At 42.4% G+C, this 21,840-nt stretch overlaps 1 protein-coding gene across 5 annotated transcripts in view; it reads right to left on the reverse strand.

The window, feature by feature from the left end:
• The window catches only part of PLCE1 (phospholipase C epsilon 1), a 337,159-nt gene that overhangs the window by 88,164 nt on the left and 227,155 nt on the right, over positions 1–21,840 (reverse strand). For all 5 annotated transcript variants that reach the window (XM_073904420.1, XM_073904421.1, XM_073904422.1 and 2 more), the window contains 3 exons: positions 18,051–18,196; positions 13,198–13,456; positions 11,144–11,349 (listed from right to left, as the gene is read on the reverse strand). In XM_073904420.1, coding sequence (XP_073760521.1) covers positions 11,144–11,349; positions 13,198–13,456; positions 18,051–18,196 — 611 coding nt within the window. The remainder of the gene's footprint in view (positions 1–11,143; positions 11,350–13,197; positions 13,457–18,050; positions 18,197–21,840) is intronic.

Here is a 21,840-nt window from a genome sequence, read left to right on the forward strand (position 1 = left end):
GGGGGGGGGGGGGAGAAGAAGGCTTCCCGCCGAGCAGGGAGCCCGATTTGGGGCTCGATCCCAGGATCCTGGGATCATGACCTGAGCCGAAGGCAGATGCTTAACGACTGAGCCACCCAGGCGCCCCTATTTCTCTTTTAATGCATGGCTTAGGCATCATTTGCTGCTTTTTCTCTAGTTCTTCAAGGTGTAGAGTTAGTTGGTGAATTTGGGATTTTTCTATTTTTTTGAGTAAGGCTTGGATGGCTACATATTTCCCCCTTAGCACTGCCTTTGCGGTATCCCATAGGTTTTGGACCGATGTGTTTTCGTTCTCATTGCTTTCCATGAATTGTTTAAGTTCTTCTTTGATTTCCTGGTTGACCCATTTTTTTTTACATATTTTATTTATTTATTTATTTGAGAGACAGAATGAGAGAGAGAGAGGATGAGAGGGGGGAGGGTCAGAGGGAGAAGCAGACTCCCCGCTGAGCAGGGAGCCTGACGTGGGACTCGATCCTGGGACTCCAGGATCATGACCTAAGCCGAAGGCAGTCATTTAACCAACTGAGCCACCCAGGCGCCCCTGACCCAAACATTCTTGAGCAGAGGGGTCCTTAGCTTCCAAGTGTTTGAATTTCTTCAAATTTTTTCTTGTGATTGAGTTCCAGTTTTAAAGCATTATGGTCTGAGAATATGCAGGGAATAATCTCAATCTTTTGGTATTGGTTGAGACCTGATTTGTGACCCAGTATGTGGTCTTTTCTGGAGAAAGTTCCATGTGCGCTCAAGAAGAATGAGTATTTTGTTGTTTTAGGGTGGAACGTTCTGTATATATCTATGAGGTCCATCTGCTCCAGTGTGTCATTCAAAGTTCTTGTTTCTTTGTTGATTTTCTGCTTAAATGATCTGTCTATTGCTGAGAGTGGAGTATTGAGGTCTCCTACAATTAACGTATTATTATCAATATGACTCTTTATTTTGGTTAACAGTTGGCTTATGTAGATGGCTGCTCCCATGTTGGGGGCATAGATATTTACAATCGTTAGATCTTCTTGTTGGATAGACCCTTTAAGAATGCTATAGTGTCCTTCTGTGTCTCTAACTACAGTCTCTAGTTTAAAATCTAATTTGTCTGATATAAGAATTGCTACCCCCAGCTTTCTTTTGAGGTCCACTGGCATGGAAGATGGATCTCCATCCCTTCACTTTCAGTCTGGATGTATCCTTAGGTTCAAAATGAGTCTCTTGTAGACAGCATATGTCCTGTCTTTTTATCCAATCTGCAACCCTGTGCCATTTTATGGGAGCATTTAGGCCATTCACGTTGAGAGTGATTATTGAAAGACATGAATTTATGGTCATCGTGTTGCCTATGAAGACAACATAGGCATGTTTTTATAGATTGTCCCTGTAAATTTCTGCTTTATATCATTCTTGGGGTCTTTCTCCTTTTATAGAACCCCCCTTAATATTTCTTGCAGGACCGGCTTAGTGGTCACATATTCTTTCAGTTTCTGCCAGTCTTGGAAGCTCTGCAAATTTCCATCCATTCTAAATGACAGCCTTGCCAGATAAAGTATTCTTGGCTGCATGTTCTTCTCATTTAGTACCCTGAATATGTCTTGCCAGCCCTTCCTGGCTTGCCAGGTCTCCGTGGATAGGTCTGACATTATTCTGATGTTCCTCCCTCTGTACGTAAGGAATCTCTTCCCCCTAACTGCCCTTAAGATGGTTTCCTTGGTTCGGGGCGCCTGGGTGGCTCAGATGGTTAAGCGTCTGCCTTCGGCTCAGGTCATGATCCCAGGGTCCTGGGATCGAGTCCCACATCGGGCTCCCTGCTCCTTGGGAGCCTGCTTCTCCCTCTGCCTCTCTCTCTCTCTCTCTCTCTCTCTCTCTGTCTCTCATGAATAAATAAATAAAATCTTTAAAAAAAAAAAAAGCATCTGCAAAAAAAAAAAAGATGGTTTCCTTGGTTCTAAGATTTGTGAGTTTTACTATTACATTCCGGGGTGTTGGCCTGTTTTCCTTGATCTTGGGAGGGGTCCTCTCTGCCTCTAGTACACAAATTTTTGTTTCATTCCCCAGATTAGGGAAGTTCTCAGCTACGATTTGCTCAAATATATCTTCTAGTCCTCTCTCTCTCTCCACTCCCTCAGGGATCCCAATAATTCTGACATTGGAACGTTTCATAGTGTCACTTATTTCTCTGATTCTATTTTCATGGATTCCGAGTTGTTTTTCCCTGGCCTCCTTTTTTCCCTTCTTGTCTATTAATTGGCATTCTAGATCACTAATTCGTTCTTCTGCCTAGCTTACCCTAGCTGTTAGATTATCTACATTAGATTGCATCGCATTCATAGCATTTTTAAGTTCTGCCAGTTCAGCTTTCATTTCTGTCCTTAGAGACTATGTTGCCATTAATCGATTTCTCCATTCTAGCCACTGTCTTCACAATTGCTACCCTGAATTCCATCTCCAACATCTTGGTTATATCTGTATCCATTTGTAAATCTGTGGCATAAATCATAGTCTCTGAGTCTTTTGTATTTTGGGGCTTCCTCCTCCTAGTCATTCTGTTGAGGGGTGGTTGAGGGAATGTATAGAGTCTAAATTATTGACCACAACCCAAGCAAGATGCACCTGTTTTATAGGGACCTTAGGATTGCTGGCCTCCTGTTTTCTCAGCCTGTCTTTTGGGGGAGGGGCCTGCTGTGCTGTTACTCAGGCAACCCTGTTTGGGCAGAGTTGCCGTGCCCCTTGTGGCAGAGGATGGGCTCAGCGAAAATCGGTTTTTTGGGGATTTTGTTCTCTGGTGGCTTTCCCTGGTGGCTTTCCGAGTCTCTTCCGAGAGTCAGAGCAGAAGAGATAGTTTCCAAACCTCTGCCTCAGAGCGGAGAGATCGCAGTCTGTTCTTTAGTGAGCTCTCCAGGCCACACTATTTCCGTTTCTTTCTGTGCTGCTATAAACTGCAGCGTCCTGGGTTGTGCGTCCCTCAGCAGCGCTCCTAGTCCTCACCTCTAGGTCGGGGCATGTCTCTGCCCTTTGTGCTTCTAAAACTGCCAGCCGCCCCCAGTTCACACGCCTGGCCCTGCCACTCCGGGTTTCCGTCCAGGGGGTTGCCCTAAACTCCTTTCCCTGTCGCTATAGGTCTGTGAGTCTGTGCCCTGTCCCTAGCGCGGGAGGCTATCGCTCACTGGTGGTGCAGGATCCTGATGGCTCCCTCCGCCTTCTGTTTATCCTCCAATATCTGCCTGCAGAATCATGGCTCCCTGCTTTGTACCTCAAAACCAAATGCCTGCGATATTCTGTTTGTAGAGATCCAGATCTATCTTCTTATATCTCAGGCTGATTTCATGGGTGTTCAGAGTGGTCTGGTAGATATCCAGCTCAATTCTGGGGACTGGTTGGAATAGGGTCCCCTACTCCTCTGCCATCTTTTCCCCCTCCTCTAGTTCTTGAATCTTTCAAAGATATTAGGTCACCTTCATGGCATAAACTGTAGGCAGTTGACTGAGATGATGCAGCTGTTAAGCAGAGGAAAGGAATCTGCTCCAAAGTCCACACCCCATATATATCTCACAGCTTCTTTCTTTATAGAGAAAAGTCACCCTTACAAGTTCTAGGCAGTTTTACCCTGAAGATCTCCGCGGCAAGTATATCCACTGCAAGCATTTCCCTCGCATAACTAACTGTCCAAAGGACATATCTTAAGCAAGACACACAAGAATCCATACTGTATGGTTACATTTGTGTAAATGTAAATTTCAAAACCAGGCAAAACTATACTATATTATTTAGAAATGCATAATAGTGGTATAATTATAAAGAAAAGCAGGAAGTGGTATTGTCAAATTCACTACTATGGGGGAAAGGTGGTAACAAAATTGAGAAAGGAAACAAACAGTTTATGGGTGCTGGCAATGTTTTCACTCTAAGGGGTAGTTATGTATGTATTCACTTGATAATTATCCAAATACATTAGTTTTTAAAAACTTTTAACTTTAGAATACTTCTAGATTTGTGGAGAAATTTCAAAGACAGTAGAACCCTCATTCAGTTTTCCCTATTATTAGCATCTTACATTGGGATGGTATATTTGACACAATCATAAACCAATACTGATAAATTATTAATTGAAGTTCATACTCTAGAGAGTTCCTTAGTTGTTTTTTTGTTTTGTTTTGTTTTGTTTTTTAACCTATGTCTTTTTCTTTTCCAGGATTCCATCCAGGATACCATATTACATTTAGTTGTCATATTTCTATAAGTCTTCTCTTAGATATGACAATTTCTCACACTTCCCTTGTTTTTAATGATCTTGACTGTTCTCAGGAGCACTGGTTAGGTATTTTATAGAATGTCCCTCAATTAGAACTTGCCTGATATTTTTCTCACAATTAGACTGGGGCTATAGGTTCTGGGGAGGAAGTCCACAGAGGTAAAGTGTCATTTTCATAATATCATTAGCCATGGAACATACCATTAACATGACTTATCCCTGGTGATATTGATCTGGCTGAGGTAGTGTTGGTCGTGTCCCACTATAGAGTTATTCTTTTTTTAAAAACTCCTTTCCATACTGTCCTCTTTGGAAAATCCCCATGTACATTTAAGGTGTAGGGAGTTATTTTCTATCTCCTAGAGGGTGGAGTATCTATATAAGTTATTTGGAATTCTTCTGCATAGGAGATTTGTTTCTTCTCCCCCATTTGTTTGTTTATCACTTACGCATATGGACTCATAGATATTTATTTAATACTTTGGTTTATAATCTAATACAACTTTATTTTGTAGCTCAAATTGTTCCAGCTTTGGCCATTGGAAACTCTTTCAGTTGGCTTGTGTTCCTTTGACATTTCATGTAATTAATTAATTAATTGATTGATTTTTAAGTAGGCTCCATGCCCAATATGGAGCCCAACACAGGGCTTGAACTCATGACCCTGAGATCAGGACCTGAGGTGAGATCAAGAGTCAGGCACTTAACCAAATGAGCCCCTGCCCCCTAATGCACTTTTCTCAATGTTATATTTCACAATAAAAAGTAAAGAAGCAAAAAGAAAATCCTTTGTGTCTAGCCTAGCTTCATTCCTCTGAAATTGCAGTCAGGAAAATTCAAAAACCAATGCTTATGTCCTCTTCTATAATACTTATGTCTAACATTTAGCCTGGTGGTTAGGAACATGCCCTATATAGTCACTCTGGGTTTCATGTTTAGCTCTGCTACCTATTTGCTGTGTGACTTAGTCAGTCACTCAACCTCTCTGAGCCCCACTTTACTTATCTTTAATGGCAAAAAGATAATGCTCATTTCAAGAGAGCAGGTGAAGCTCAACTAAGATAATACTTGTAGAGCACCCGGCACGGTGTCTGGCTCAGTAAAGTACACCACTCTAATTAAATATAGGAAGACCAAGATTTCATCTCTCCTGCTTTCCTTCCCCCCTTCCTTATCCTATGCTAAATTGGCCTAACTATTCCTTTAGAGGAGCTTTCTTTAGGGTCACATCCAAGCCCTTTTATCTTTTTATTTCCTTTCTCTGGGACCATTTCCATATTCTCCATGTCACACTTCTTGTTTTTATTGTTACTTTTTTTTAAGATGAGAAAGAATTCATTTGGTGTCTGTACCCATGAAATACAACCTATGTGAATCTGGACATAGAACTCCTGATTTTAACTTAGCAAAAGAAATGGTGTTTCCCATATTCCATTTAATTTGAGCTCTGAGCTAAATCAAATATTTTTCAGTGAAAAACTACAAGCATTATAAAAGTTGGTGTCTGGGGAGAAAAATTATGAGTCTTTTCTGGAGCTTGTTTCTGCTGCTCAGAGCTGATGTAAGCTGGGAGGGAGAGACACCATCTTTCTGAGCATCAGTTTCTATTTTTGAACACAAGAAGAACGAATGTTAGGTGTTAACAATTCCATTAAAAAGCATTCTTCTCCAGGGGTGTCTGGGTGGCTCAGTCGGTTGGGCATCTGACTCTTGGTTTTGGCTCAGATTGTGACCTCAGATTTCGAGCCCCGAGTTCTGCTCCAAGCTAAGCGGGAAGTCTGCTTGAGGATTTTCTCTCTCTCCCTCTCCTTTTGCCCCTCCCCCTACACACACTCTCTCTAAAATAAATAAATAAATCTAAAAAAAAAAAAAAAAGCATTCGCATTCTTCCCAGGACTAATGCCCAAGATAAAACTGACAATTGTTGGTAACGAAATAAGTTCAAGTCAAGAAGGAAACTAGTAGCTTTGTCTCTTAGATCATATGATGAATGTTACGCACTTCCGTGCCTGATTCTTTCAGGAGACAAGTCTCTGTGGGTTTACAAGAAGGAGTAAGGTGGCACTTAAAGGGTTATTTAGGAACCAAATAACATCATCAAAGATCAAAGATGTGGCTTACCAGAAAGGAAACTACCTTGTCAAACTTAGGTCATATGACTCAAGAGGAGGACCGAGGAGTGAAAGAGAAGGAAATTTTGTATCCCACCCCCCTGAAGAGGTTCTGCAGCTTTGGTCAGTGAGAAACCATAAATTAACAGATAAATATTTTTCTCATGTTCCCTGATGAAAATCTTATATGAGGGGATAAGTGGGCTATTAATCAATCTGGTTATGTATTTTCTTAGTAACTGTTCATTACTTCCTACAAAATTAACATGATTACAGGACCATGATTCATCATGCTTCCGAGCCAGCCTGCCTGAGGTTAAATCCTGGCCCTGGGAGGTGTAAGATCCTGGGTCAAATGGAACTGTTGTGAGGATTATATAGTTTAATATATGTAAAGTATTTAGGACAGTGTTTATTCAAAAGTAGGCTCTCAATAAATCATGGCATGTTAAATATTACTGATATTATTGTCATCTGGATTATATTTGCAAAGTCAATATTCTAGAACGTAGCCCACCCAAACATTGCTTCACTGTGGAAATGGTGTCCAAGTTTCAAGTTGGGATTCAAGTGATAAACTACCTTCAGTTGAATGTTCTGCAGACAGGGGGAAAATGGCTTTCTTTTTTGCAGGTCAGAGACATTGGACTGGTGGTGCGTACTGGCCATAGAGACGGGAAAGAGAGAGAATGGGAGGGTCCCAGCTACCCCAGGAAAGCCACGGGTGGTGTGGGGGGACATCATGTTAAGGTCTGGGATGGGCTGAAGCATCAGCTTCATCTAAAGGATGTTATGAGGTAAGCGTTTGTAAGACTGGGACTGGTCTGTCACCATCCTCTGTGGAAAATAATTGGTTTCCTGTCATTTTATTTTGTGCCTGCATGTTGAGTGTGTGTGTGTGTGTGTGTGTGTGTGTGTGTGTGTGTGTGTGTAATCTCGGTAAATATGATTTTTTTTTCTCAGATACTGTACTTCCTTCTGCTTAGTTTCCTTATTTTCTATCCCTGTGGGATTGGATAATCTTCCAGGCGAGTCTCAAGGAGATTGTTGGAGTAGGAAGGCACAGAATTTGGCTCTCTCCAGTAAGGAAGGAGAGTGTGACTGAGGGGTGGTCCTAAAATGGGGACTGCTGCCCAGTGCCCACATTTGAGTGCTCAGGCCCCCAGATGCCTTGGCTTGGCACTGAAGGGTGTGATGGCAGCCACTAACTACAAGAGCCCCATTTATGTGGCTTTTACAATGTAAAATTGCTTATCTCACGTCATCCTTACAACAACTCTATAAAGCATTATGGCCATTCCCATTTTACAGATGACAAAACTGCAGCTTAGTGAGATTAAGTCACTACCCAGGTGACATAAATAGAGTGCTGGCAACGTGTCCACAAAGTTTGAGCTTGTAATCATCTCAGGCAGCCTCCTTTCTAAGGTCTGAACTCGTTATCTACTTATATCCAATTTCTCCAAATGTGCAAACCCTTCTTAAGTCATAGCATCTTAAAGAGGGACAACAATATTAAGAACTTGCAGCTCTTATATGACCACATACTCTTTTCTATACACCTTTTTTTTAAAAAAAAGATTTTATTTATTTATTTGACAGAGAGAGACACAGCGAGAGAGGGAACACAAGCAGGGGGAGTGGGAGAAGGAGAAGCAGGCTTCCCGCGGAGCAGGGAGCCTGACTCAGGGCTTGATCCCAGGACCCCGGGATCACAACCTGAGCCAAAGGCAGATGCTTAACTGACAGAGCCACCCAGGTGCCCCTCTACACATATTAATATTCTGAATTTCCATTTCCCTACAGTGGGGCTTTATGTGTCTCTTATGCCTCCGTGACTCATACGTACTCACACAGGCTAAGCTATTTAGTCTCCGTGCTGGTAAGTTTAAAAAGTCATTATTAATGAGCTTTATAGGTTGTACAAAATGTTAACTGGAGTGTTTTTAGAATTCAGATGTTCCTAATCTACAGGAACTAGAAATAAAAAGAAGCTGAGGGTTAGCCCCTCTACAGTGACAAGAAATGCCTTGAACACCGTAGGAGAAAAGCCCGTGTCCTGCCCTGAACACACCGTCAGGCTTTGCCCCAGCTCGGTAGGCATCACGCAGGCAAGTGATTTCACCTCTCTGGGCACCACTTCTTCATCTGTCCAGGGGAGTTGGAGGGGTTGACCTAACAATCCCACTGACACTTTGAGATTCTCTCAACTCTATTCCTTTTCTGCTGAGGACTTGAACTCTTTAGGTTTCTGTGAATGCTTCAAATGGGTTTTCTGGCAGGAGTAGTGAGAGATTTGAGACAAACTGGAAGAGAACCCTGCAGGCTGGGTGAAGCAAAGACCATGAGATTGTCATTTCTTTCTTTGATGTAACTTTCACTGAGTAGGCAGCTGCCACAGGAACGGGGCTGAAGGTTATTGGTTATCGAGTCTTTGTTTCAGCCAAATCAACAATAAAACATGGTTCCTATGGGTCTTGGGATCTGGAAATCCCTTTGCTACACACAACCCTGTGCTGGAAATGATAACATGGGGCTCTGTTCAGAAATGGATTCCCAAATCCTGGCAGGTGGTCCCAGAAACAGTGCTTGCTGATCTGGTTTCAGTGAATCCTATTAAACATCCCTACCCCCATCTTTTGTGTTCAGTGGTTCTTTTCAGAGGAGCAGTCACTTGGGGTAAAAACAAAAACAAAAACACAAAACAAAACAAAACAAAAAACTATTACGGGTACTGAGGGACATAGCTTTTAATGTGATTTCAATATGGCTTCACGGATATTTGCATTTTTGTGGTTTTTCCCCCTTCTAAGACTACTTAAGATGGGAAGTGGAAGAGCAATATTCTTGGGATGATGATTAGAAAGGGGACAAGGGAATGAGTAGAAAATTGGAAACAAAACTTTCAGGAGCGGTGATGGGATGAAGTATCACTTGAAGGAACTCCAGCACCCCACCCACACCCCAAAAAAAGATGTTAAGGGAAACTCAGAGGCTAGGCCTCTAAGACTCAATCAAAGGCAGTATTCCTAAAAGTACTTTAGAAAGGTTGACACCTTTAAGTAACACCACCACCCCAACACAGCCCCAAGAGAAGGTTGTTATAAAGAAGAGCCATATGAAATTCATTATTTGAACTCCTGAGGGGTGATGCGTCTCTTCTAGCAAGATTTAACAAAGGAATTCAGTCATCTCAGTATGAGGAAAAGGCATGCTTCTTCTCTAAATCATCTGTCTGATTTTTCTTACCAATACTGTGAAACTTATCATGGATCAGATCCTCTCTTTCCTTTAGTCACTAAGAATTCCCAGAACAAAATTTAGTCACTGTAAGTGATACTATACACTTCAGTATGTTTTACTTTTTCCTCTCCTGTTTCCCTTTTCTCTTAATATCCTCAATTATTTATATTTATTCTTATAAGCATCTATGAAATCTTTTGTGGAAGGAGGTAGGTATATACCTACATACCTATAAACATGGAATTGTAGATAGAGGTAGACATAGATTAAGGACGGAAATGGCTATGAGGTGCTTTCTGTGCAGACATGTGTTTATTTGTCGATGGTCCTCTCTGTGTATAGAGATTGCTACTAATGTCAGCCAACAGTTAGTGAGAAAACTTTCAAATAATCTTTGATTTGAGATAATCTTAAAAAAAAACCCCAAAAACAACTGGTAGAAGCTACTTGTGAGACATTTTTGCTTAAGGGGCAAGACACTGGGGTAAGATTATTCTTTGAGCATCTGGTCCTTTGGAGAAATCTGGAATATAGGTTTACCTCCCTCCGTAACAGCATTAGGGACTCAGACACAAGGCATTCATTTCTTTTGTTCACAACAGATTCTAAGGATCCAGTGCTCCAATTCCACAGAAATTCTTTTCTAAAAACACTGTGCTCTTCCCAGAGACAACAGGGAAAGGCTTTGCAAAACAAACCACCATGTTTCATAAATGTACACAAGTGTGTATGAAGACTCCAAGGCAACTGCAAGGCATGACCCATGAGTACTGACTATAGATAAAATCTTCCTTGGCAACGATGTCAAAGTCGGCAGACCTAATGGTTTTGGATGGCGCTAGAGGATTCCTATAGCTGGACCAGGCTCTGCCATTTGAGTGTGGCCTTGAAGAAGGACAACACATGCTCTGAGACTGCTGATTTCTGAACTTCTCATTTGGTTGTGGGTACGCATGTCTAGATGGGCAGCAATGTCTGTGGATACAAGAGTGGTTGCAGCAACTAAACAATTATAAAGCTACAGATGCCCCCTTGCAGAGCTGTGCTTCTGGAAGTGAGATCTGTGAACCACCTGATTTACAATCACCCAGAAGTCTGGGGGAACTGCTAAAAGCACTGATTTCAGGGTATCACTCTAGCCCTAATAAATCAGTATATTTGATTTAAACATATTTTAATACCCGTCCCTGTGCCCTGCCCAGTGATTAATAAAATCTCTCTTTATAGAAGCTATGAAATAGTTCTATTCCTAAAATATAATTTGTTGAATTTTCAGAAGTGACAGGATAGCTCTAGTTTGTCCTCTTTAAAGAGATAAAGGTGGCAAGAAGTCAAATTATGAGCAGTAATTCTAGAACAAAGCAACCAATTTAGAAAGGTGAATTCAAATTCAGAATTGGTAAAGTTAGAATAGAAAGCATGGCTTCCTGATGAAGGTGGTGGGTTTTTGTTAGGAGTCCACCTAAAACCAACCTGATGTAGGAGAAAGAAAAAATGAGCATCTCTCTTTTTAAAGTGTAAAACTTACTGCCACCGTGCTTTATCCCTTAAGGAATTTTTCCTAGAGCTGTTGCCTTCACTGGGACTGTCGTCGTCCTCGGCCTCCAGACTTCGGCTGCAGCTCCTGATGATCTGAAAGATGCTGTTGACGGTGGACTCCTTCTCTGAATTCTTTAGGCCATTATGTCCCACTCGTTGTAGGAAATTATCTTGTCCACTGTAATCGGCTACGAACTACAGAAAAACATACCAAGAATTTGTGATTGCAATTTCATGTACTATGTCTAAATAACCTACTTGGGTAGGGAAATAAAATCGCAGTAGTCATAAATAACGGCATTTGCGTCTATTTTATTGAAAGAAAAAGAAAGAGCCTCCAGGAAAAACATTTTTTCGTTTTACCACATGAACTATTAGAATTCATTCTTGTTTCCACTAAGACAACTTTAGTCCCTCTAGGAATCAACACCCCATTTCAAATTTACAACACAAAAAGCAATATTATTTCAAGGTTCCCCAGGGAGAAGATAGCCACTTTACAGAAAACTGGTAGGGTTGTTTTATCCTGGTAGTGAGAATCGAACAAAACCATGACAAAAGTCTATTACTCTATGGAACCAGATAAAATTCCTGGGGCCCAAGGAAAACACTGAGAAAGGACGACGTTTTGCTTTATTTCCCTTATATCCTATAGTAGCACAGAGGCTTCCTGATGGTTTTAAATCTCTCATGGTCTGTATTCAGGATCAGGAAGTTCTTCCCATTCGACATAAGAGCTCCCACTGTGCCACTGGATGTGGCATTCCCGGCTTCTAAGATATGAGGGAGCCCGTGTGGGTGCAGCTTGGAGGGCTTGCTATAAGCTTTCTCCTCCATTTAGTGCACTTTTATTTTCCTGCATAAGCCAGAGAGATGCAAGCTGGTAGTGGTGCCTGTACCTGCCAGGGGCTCTTCAGTCTCCCTGATAGCAGGTGATGACCTGGTTCCCAGGTGACACGGAAGAGGCTGAAGTTTTAGGAGTTGTCTCATGGCCACTGAGAAGGGTGGGGTTTTTGAGTGTGAGTGTGTGTGTGTGAGGTCAGTAGTGGTGCTCTTGCCAAGTGGAAATGACCCTCGATTTGGGTTTGGAACTGCCAGGTATGGGGAGGGAAGGGGGGAAGGGTGGGGGGATGAGGTCACTGGGTGATGGGCACTGAGGGCACTTCATGTAATGAGCGCTGGTTGTTATACGCAACTGATGAATCACTAAACTTTATCTCTGAAACCAAAAAAAAAAAAAAAAATCTTGGGAAAGTTCTCCCCAATTCAGTCCCTTCTTTCATTTCTAAACACCTTTTTCCAATTTCTCAAAGCCCGTTCTCTCCAATTCCCGATGCCCCGAGTCAAAGTTCACAGGGTCCTCTCCCCTCTCAGAGTCAGGAACAAGAAGTCACAGGCCTGGGAGAGCTGAGGCGGCTGTGATCAGAGCCTGGAGCTCGTCTTTTGAGGAGAGGCCAGCTTCTCCAGCATCTTCCCACAAAAGGGGAAAGCAAGGCAGTACTGACCTCCCGTCATGCTTTATCCCTCTAATTCCAAAAAGTTAGTACTCTCACTTGACTTTTTTTTTTAAGATTTTATTTTATTTGTCAGAGAGAGAGCACAAGCAGAGTGAGTGGCAGGCAGAGGGAGAAGCAGGCTCCCCGCTGAGCAAGGAGCCTGATGTGGGACTCGATCCCAGGACCCTGGGATCATGACCTGAGCCAAAGGCAGACGCTTAACCGAATGAGCGTTAAGCATCTGCCAGGCGTACCTCACTTGACTTCTTTTATCCTTGGCATCCAGACATTCCCATCCAATGAGAGAAGAAAACCCCATCATCCCTTAAAAATCAGAAAACAACACCCATTTCCACTTGTACTTAAGCACTGCCCCATTAAAGCTAAGTTAACGAGATTAAGCCCCAAACAGTGCTAGCTGGCATTCTTTTCTCCAGAACTTCCCAGGACCTAAGTGTTACCCAACACAACAGCAACAATGGATAACACAGGCTCAGCAGGCTCTCTCTTCTGGTGACAATGACTCTCAGATTTTGAAAGGCCTCACCTCTAGAGTTTCTTCTTGGGAATTGTACCTCGGGCAAAGCTTCATGAGGCCAGAGGCTCCATCCAGTACTTCACAGAGCTCCTTCAGAAACACCCCACAGAAGGGAACCACCTTACAGCCAGGTATGTGCAGGGCCCGCGTGACCACCTTCCTGTACTCGCAGGAAGATTCGTGCTGAGCCATGGCGTCCTTCAGGCTCCTCATGGTCTCCAGGTCAGACTGGTCCATAAACTGCCACATTTTTAAAACTTTTCTTGACCTATTACAAGTAAATGATGTTGTTTTTTTTTTTAGATAAAAGGAGAAATAATATCATCCACAGTATATAGCCTAAATTCCATGCAAATCTATTCTTTTTGACTCAGTTTTCCTTATGTTGTAATATTTATTTAGGACTCATATCTCCACCTACTTCCCCAAATGATGTATTACTTTTAGAAACTGAAACACAAAATTAAGTAGGACAGATACAAATAACACATGTGAAAGGAGTTAATTTTGGAAGGTGGGCCCTGAACCTAAGTTTGAGCTTTTCTGGCAGCTGTAGCCAAGAGGGAAACCTAGTGGGTAATATGGTTTGTACAGATATTTATGGAGGATTGTCTGCAGAAAACATGGTCCATCCACTCCTCTTGATCTTTTAAATGTTATCCTTAGATTAGGCCAGTCCCTCAGTGAAATACATAAACCCTGTTTTGGCCTCTTTTGTACAACTGCTTTTACTAAATCCAGCTTTGACATTAAGCCACTGGCCCATCCTGAGGGACATTATCTTAAAATACTATTTACATAACAGGATGTTAAATGGGACTTTTCCTATGATGAAATTGCTGCTGAGAACAACAGGTGACATTGTACCCCACCTCCTAAATAGAGGCACCAGGTCGTCATAAGGGTACCCAAACTGCTCTGCCATCTGTGGTCTATAACTGTCCATCAGCCCGTGCAGAAGAATTGAATCTAAGCAGCTGGGAAGGGGATATTTCTCTGGATAGAGTTGTCAGAGTGTGGTATGTGAAGCGAGGAGGATCACCCCCAGGGCAGAGGGCTTCACGTGAACTCCATGGAGAGGCTGACCTATGTCCTGAGTTTGTTGATCACAGAACCCGGTGTGTGACTCTTGCCTGGGAAGGTCTAAAGATGACAGGATGCCTAGAACTGTTTGAAGGTTCCAGTGGGCCTGTCTTGCATTTGCAGAGTCTGGGAGTGCAAAGCACTGAGCGTTTCCTGTGAGTTAGGAAGGGACACCGTGAGGTGTAGTTGCACAACTATCTAGAAAGGCCTGCTTGCCGAAGGAGGGGATCCTAGCAGAAAGAGCCTATGAGGGCAGGAAATCCAGAGCTGGATCCTGGGGACTAAGGGGGCCCTGCCCCTTGCCAGCTAATGGTGCAGTGGGAGGTACCTATAGGGCAACAGGTGGGGGAACAGAGGAGGAGTACCTAGGAAGAAACCCTAAGAGCACGTCATATCCCTCTCTGTGGGAGCACCTAGGCCAGATTACAAGTGTCCCAGTCAAAGAGACCTTTGTTCCCTTCACCCCATCTCCCTCCCTCTTTCTTCTCCCACCCACTTTTTCTGTAGGTACCCTGAGTTGGAGGAAGAAAAGATAAACCCTGTCCTCCCATTCTACTGCAGGTTTCTGAGACTAAGTTGTGAAATGTGGGGAAAGGGTGAAGCTGTAAATCAAATGAGATGTTGAAATTTTGATTTATATCAGACTGGATTAAAAAATCACTATATCATATATAAGACATTCAAAGGACATAGAAAAGTACAATATGACAAACGCCCAGGCACCAACCTCTTAGTTTAAATAATAAAACATTAATAATGTCGTTGAGGCCCCAGTGGTTTCCTCCATGAGCACACACTCCTCCCTCCCTCACTGAAGGGGACCACAACTGTACTTTAGCGTTCTCGTGCCCTTATAATTCTTTATGCTTCCCCAACATATGTATATATCACTAAGCAGCTTGTAGAACTGTCTGTGTGCTTTTAAACTTTATAGAAATGGTGTCACACTGTAGGTACTCAGACAACCTGCTTTTCCTGCACAGCTGTATGCTTCTGAGATTTATTCATGCTCATGAGCCTAGGAGAATGACACAAGCTATTGACCACATCAGTGACTGCGAAAGCTATAGGATGTCCCAATGTAGACCCAGAGTCGGGGGGAGGAAGAGCCTATCAGGCAGGGTTGAAAGACAGTGATGTCAGAAAAATAAAATTATTTCCGGATTTCACCCCACTGAGTCCAGCTACAACTGATTTCTTACAAGGTGGTGAGAATCCTTTTTGGGGCATGAAATGGAAGTATAAATAAACAAACTGAATATGTGATTCTCATTACTGCATCATCCTTCTTTCCATGGGTAATGGGGTTGTCATGGTACATTTGGGGGCAAAAGACAAATCTCAGCAAGATCAGATCAAATTATTTTTTGTTAGATTGATAATTGACACTATTTTAAAACCTTTATTTCTTTTTATGTTAATAAAGGTACTAGATGTTCATTGTAGAAAATCTGGAAAATACCAAAAATAAAGAAAATCCACCCACAGTGCTCTCATCCACAGACAACATTAGGTATATTTCCTTCCAGTATTTATTCTATTTGTAGATGTCTGGTCTAAATATTTTATAAATGTTGTATAAATATTGCTGAGGTTATTAAGTAAAGACAGCCCTATTCCCAGATATTTTTAGGCATTATATATTGCTGGTTTTCCAATGATATTAAACATATTTCATACACATCATTTTTGGTGGCTACATAATATTCCATTGTAAGGATGCATCGTATTATTTCCTTCATTTCCCCACCAATGTTCATTTGGGTTATTTATTTTTTTTAAGATTTTATTTATTTATTTGACAGAGAGATAGAGAGAGAGAGAGAGAGAAGAGAGCCCAAGCTGGGGGAGGGGCAGAGAGAGAGGGAGAAGCAGGCTTCCTGCTGAGCAGAGAGCCCGATGCGGAGCTCGATCCCAGGACCCTGGGATCGTGACCTGAGCTGAAGGCAGACGCTTAACCTACTGAGCCACCCAGGCGCCCCACATTTGGGTTATTTTAAGTTGATACCATGATTGAATAAAATATTGTTCTATGTAAATCTTTTTATTCCTAATTGTTTCCTCCAGTGATCCACAGCTCCTGGTGTAGTACAGACCCCATCCACAATCAACGAGTCTTTTGTCTTATGTGCAGTATAATATGTTAGAAGTGACAGTGTGTGATGTCTGAGGCTAGGCCATAAAAGGCACTGCAGCTTTGGCCTTGCTTTCTTGTTGTTCACTTTGGAGCAAACCAACTGCCATGCTGTGAGGACAATGACATCCAGAACAGAAGAAGCGAGGTCTCTAGCCAATAGCCAACACCGGCTTGCCAAACACCGAGGATAAGCATCATTAAAATAGAATTGTTTTATCATATGATCATTCTTTTTTTTTTTTTAAAGAAAAGTAACACAGGTCCTTTGTAGAAAATTTATCACAAAGAGAATCCAATCATCCAAATCATCTCCTGTTCTCTCAGTATTCTTTCTATTTTTTTCCTTCTTTTGAGCCACGCCTGATACATTTGTATGACCACTTTAAATGCCAGTGACATTATCGTTTGAGTTTATTCTTAGTTAAGAAAGTTCAAAAGGACAAAAAAAATTTCCAACTCTGAGAATTTTCCTTTCCTCCCCCAACCCAGAATCCCTTTGCAGCGATCTGGAGAATCAGAGAAAAATCTCAATAATGTTATGAAGCAAGATCTATTTATAGGGAGAACCCTCATTAGGAAGGTGAATCTGAGACACTAACAACAGCAGGTTCATTTTCTAGAGCCTTACTGTATGCCAAACATGCGTGCTAAACACTTTGTACTATCTTACTAAATCCTCTGTGAGGAGGTAGGTGCTTTTTATTATTATCATCCCCATTTTACAGATGAAGAAACTAGGGCTCACTGAGATCAAGTAACTGGCTCAGATCACACAGCTATTCCATGGGGGTGCCAGGATTTGATTCCCTGTTATTCTCACCCAACAACTTATACCCTTCTGCCCCATACCACATTACCTCCCACAAGAGTGAGGGGCAGTTACTTTATGCCAGATAACTAAAGCTGAAAGGGAGTAAGGCAGGAGATTTATTGATAAAATGGTGATCTTATTATTAGCTTAGGGGAGAAAGCATACGAGCAGGATATGAGAGGTTAAGGGCAAGGGCTCTCAAGTCAAGGTTGTCTGCATTCACATCCCAGCCATGCTAGGTGGACTTAACTTCTCCTAACTTTAGTTTCTTTTTTTTGTATGATGTGGGAATAATAATAGTATCGACCAAGAAATTGCTCTGAGAATTAAGAGATTTAATGCATAGGAGATGCATAGTTCAGTGCTTGACACATAGTAAATGTTCAATGAAAATAACAGCTAACATTACTGAATGCTTGTTATCAGTGTCAGCCATTCCCAGTCGGTGGCTGAGAGCCTAGAGTGCTGAGGCAGTTCATCAGGCAGAGCCGGGAAGAGACTGATAACAGTGGGGTTTACAGGGCACAGAGGGCAGGTGGGGGTTGCCGATGGGGTTAATGGAGTTGTGCAACCAGGTAATTTTACCCAGTGTGGCCAACAGCATGGGATCAGAGCAGACATAGCTAATTAGGATTGTGACTGGCCACAGGGGCTGAATTCTGCTGCTGTATCTTTGAGGGACAAGGTTTGTGGTGTTAGCAAAGAATAACGTATTTCTCGCAAACAATCACCCACAACCAATTGCCTGGTTTGGATAAATGTGGTTTCCAGGGCAATTAATTCAGTGCCATTTGGCTGGTATCCAGGTAACTGTGTTCCCCACTTCCATACCTGAGGCCAGCCAAGAACTCCATGACAGCATTGTAGTTGCCCATGTTCCAGCAGCATTTGGCCACGTGCACCAAATAGGAGAAGACTTCTCGCTTCTCCTCCATGGAGCCCGCCGTGAGGATCAGCCACGTCACCCAGGAGCTCACCTGGAAAATGCAGAGAGGGGCATCCACTGAACCCAGGTCCTGCAAACTCGATGAATATTTTTTTCACAGGAAAACTCTTTTTCTTTTTATAAATCAACTTAGTATTAGGAAATGAAGGCCCCAGCTGAGGGATCTGAAGTGAAGCTCTAGGCTCCATCACTGCTTTGCTATGGGATTCTGGGAAAGTCACTTAACCTCTCCATATTCTTCATCTTCCATCTTTAAAATAAGGAGGCAGAAAACTATGGAAAGAACCACCAACAGATGAATGGATAAAGAAGATGTGGTATATATACACAATGGAATATTATGCAGCCATCAAAAGGAATGAGATCTTGCCATTTGCAACGACGTGGATGGAACTGGAGGGTGTTATGCTGAGCGAAATAAGTCAATCAGAGAAAGACAAGTGTCATATGATCTCACTGATATGAGGAATTTGAGAAATAAGACAGAGGATCATAGGGGAAGGGAGGAAAAAATGAAACAAGATGAAACCAGAAAGGGAGATAAACCATAAGAGACTCTTAATCTCAGGAAACAAACTGAGGGTTGCTGGAGTGGAGGGGGGTGGGAGGGATGGGGTGGCTGGGTGATGGACATTGGGGAGGGTATGTGCTATGGTGAGCACTGTGAATTGTGCAAGACTGATGAATCACAGACCTGTACCTCTGAAACAAATAATATATGAATTTTAATTAAAAAAAAGTCAAAAAAAAGAAAAAGAAAATATGGAGGCAGAAACATAATTCATAAACTCCCTCTTGATCTATAAAATTCCATGGGACTATAAGAAAATAAGGCCTAAGGATAATATTGTTTTAAAAATACATTTAAATACAGTTGACTGATGGACAGCAAGATTAATAATAACCCGCTACTAAGCCCCCCTTTCTGATATGCAGCCTCAAAATCCTCTGCTTAATCTCTAAGGTTATTTTGCTGCTATCTATACTTTGGTGCTGGGACACTAGTGTTCATTTAAGTCACTTGCTCCATCCTGGCTAATGTCTGGGCTGATAAACCTAGCTGTTAACAAACCAAAGCCTTGGTCTTGACCTCAAATGGCCCAGGAGCTGCACCGGTTCAGCAACAGTGATGAAACCTGGGGCCAACTCATTTCCCTGGCCTGAGGGAGAGGGAGGCCTGAACTGAGTTCATGGTTGGTTACCCATGGCAACTGCATAAAAAACAAGTTTAAGGTCTACGGTATATTGCACCTCCTGCCCGCCCCCCCATTTATAAAATGATAGGAATGAATGGCCTTTAGTGCTGACAGCAATCAGAGAGGCAGTCCAAACCCATTTTTCCAGATTAAGAATCTATGGCTCAAGGGAGAAGTGATTTTCTGAGGTCCCAATTCTAGTTGATGTCAAAATGAGGACTCTCCAACGAACCATGAGAGACGATGGACTCTGAAAAACAAACTGAGGGTTCTAGAGGGGAAGGAGGGTGGGGGGATGGGTTAGCCTGGTGATGGGTATTAAAGAGGGCACGTTCTGCACGGAGCACTGGGTGTTATGCACAAACAATGAATCATGGAACACTATATCAAAAACTAATGATGTAATGTATGGTGATTAACATAACAATAAAACATTTAAAGAAAAAAAATGAGGACTCCCCGTGGGGTACTCTTTTATCGAATGAGGGGTGACAGTTTCTTTTAAACTTGTCACTGATTAGGTTTTTCTAAGCACTCGGTTAAGAGCAGCACCTCTGAACACAGAGTTGGAATAAAAGGAGAAGATGCCAAGAAGAGTCCCAAAATATGATGAAAGCAATGAAAAAAGCAGAACAGAAGAGACAGGTGCTGAACACCCTTTTTCTTTCCCTACACAGAAACAACAGGGAAACAGTGGCAACAGGGACCTTCAGTGATAAGACAGGGTCACCCTGTGGTACCAGCCAGCAGTGCTGACACGCATGTGATGGACCACCTGCCACCCTGAGGCCAGCCCCAGCCCAGGGGGCTCCCAGCATGCACCTCTGCTCTCTACCTGCTCTGGACTTTGTGCAACATCAGGAGAACAGATCTGGAATCAGACTCCTAGGACCAGCCTCAGTCCAGATCATCCTGCAAGGAATTCAGAGCCTCTTGGGAAGAAGATAACCTAAGATAACCATTTGTTCTGATCTCCTGGGGCTGTTTTGAGCACCCTGGCACCTTCTGGGATTCCTAGAGTCAACCCCTCTCCTGCAGCTATGAGCAATCCCTTGCTCACTGTCTCCATGCCTTGTACCCTCATCACCTGGTTACCCAGTTAAAAGTCACCCTGTGAGACTCTGGCTCTCTAGAACAAGAAACTGTTTTGTCAATAAAGACTGAGTGTCATTGGTGCTCGGTGCATTTCTTCCTTCCGTGTGATTTGCTTTTGATGAGACCTATCCTGCTGTGGGAAGCTGTGAGCAAACACTTAGAATCATAAAATTACTGACTCTTTGAGCTAGAAACTCAAACCCATCTCCTTACAAATAAAAATGAATCCCCAAAAGTTAAAATGGTTCCCCAGACACCCAATGCATTAATTCTTTGGACCTCATAGAAAGAATATATTCTTTCTATGGCTTTAGCTCCTTTTTTTTTTTTTTTTAATTGGAAACTGATTGCAAATCAGTAGCTCTGGAAAGTCACAGCTCTTTCAGGCTATTGTGGTACACTGTGAGGACTCACTAGTCTAGTGGCCTGAAAGGGTTAATTCATTTTCCCTCAGAGAGACTGCTTCATGAGCAGGCGCAGACTACCACGTGGTTTGTGCCTCAGTCCTGATCATGCATCCAGATTTATTTCCTATCGGTCAAATCATTTTCCATATACTTTCCCACAATGCTAGGAAAAAAATAGCGATATGATATTTCACATGGAAACCTAATTTAAACCAGCCATTCCATCTCTGCGTGTGAGTCCCCAGGGCCTGCTGTTGGGATTATGTAAGCCCTGTTATCATAAACACACACACACACACACACACACACACACACACACACACACACACACACACACACCATCTGCTTACAGACATCAGGGATAATTCTTATTGTGGCCTAATGTATTCATAAGTTCATGGGCATTAAGAGATGAGAGTTTCATCACTAATTATGAAAAATAAATGTCACCAAAAACCCCACAAGGATTTGGAAACGACTGAAAAATGTTGCCCCAAAGCATAAATGGTGGTCGTATTTACTAAGTGAAAGACAGGATGTGTTGCCAATCTAGAAAGAATTTCAGGACACTGAATTCACACAGAAAAACACAAAAATCACACACATAGAAAGTACTACAACTCAAGCATAGGGAACATGTTAAATGATTATTTTGCCTTATTTGAATGGTCAGCACAGAACAAAGACAGAATCTGGCCCCCAGCCCAGTTCTGTAAGAGTTCCTCCAGAGGCTCTGTGCTCCCCCTGAGGGCCCGACCCAGGTTCATGCCTACAACTTCTCCACAAGTGCTCCTCTCCTGATGTGTCTTTTCTTCCACTCTTGCCTTTGTCAGAACTCTTAGGCCTAGCCAAACTGAACAGCTTGCTCTCCTCACATCAAACACCTTGTTGGCATCACACAAGCTCAGTTTGGAAGGAATGTTCTTGCTCAATTCATAATTACCTTTCCCTGGCCCGCCATGTCCTGCCCGTGTCCT

The sequence above is a fragment of the Callorhinus ursinus genome, unplaced genomic scaffold, assembly GCF_003265705.2.
Source record: "Callorhinus ursinus isolate GAN/ISIS: 27379988/994484 unplaced genomic scaffold, GSC_fseal_2.0 scaffold20, whole genome shotgun sequence".
Lineage (NCBI taxonomy): Eukaryota > Metazoa > Chordata > Mammalia > Carnivora > Otariidae > Callorhinus > Callorhinus ursinus.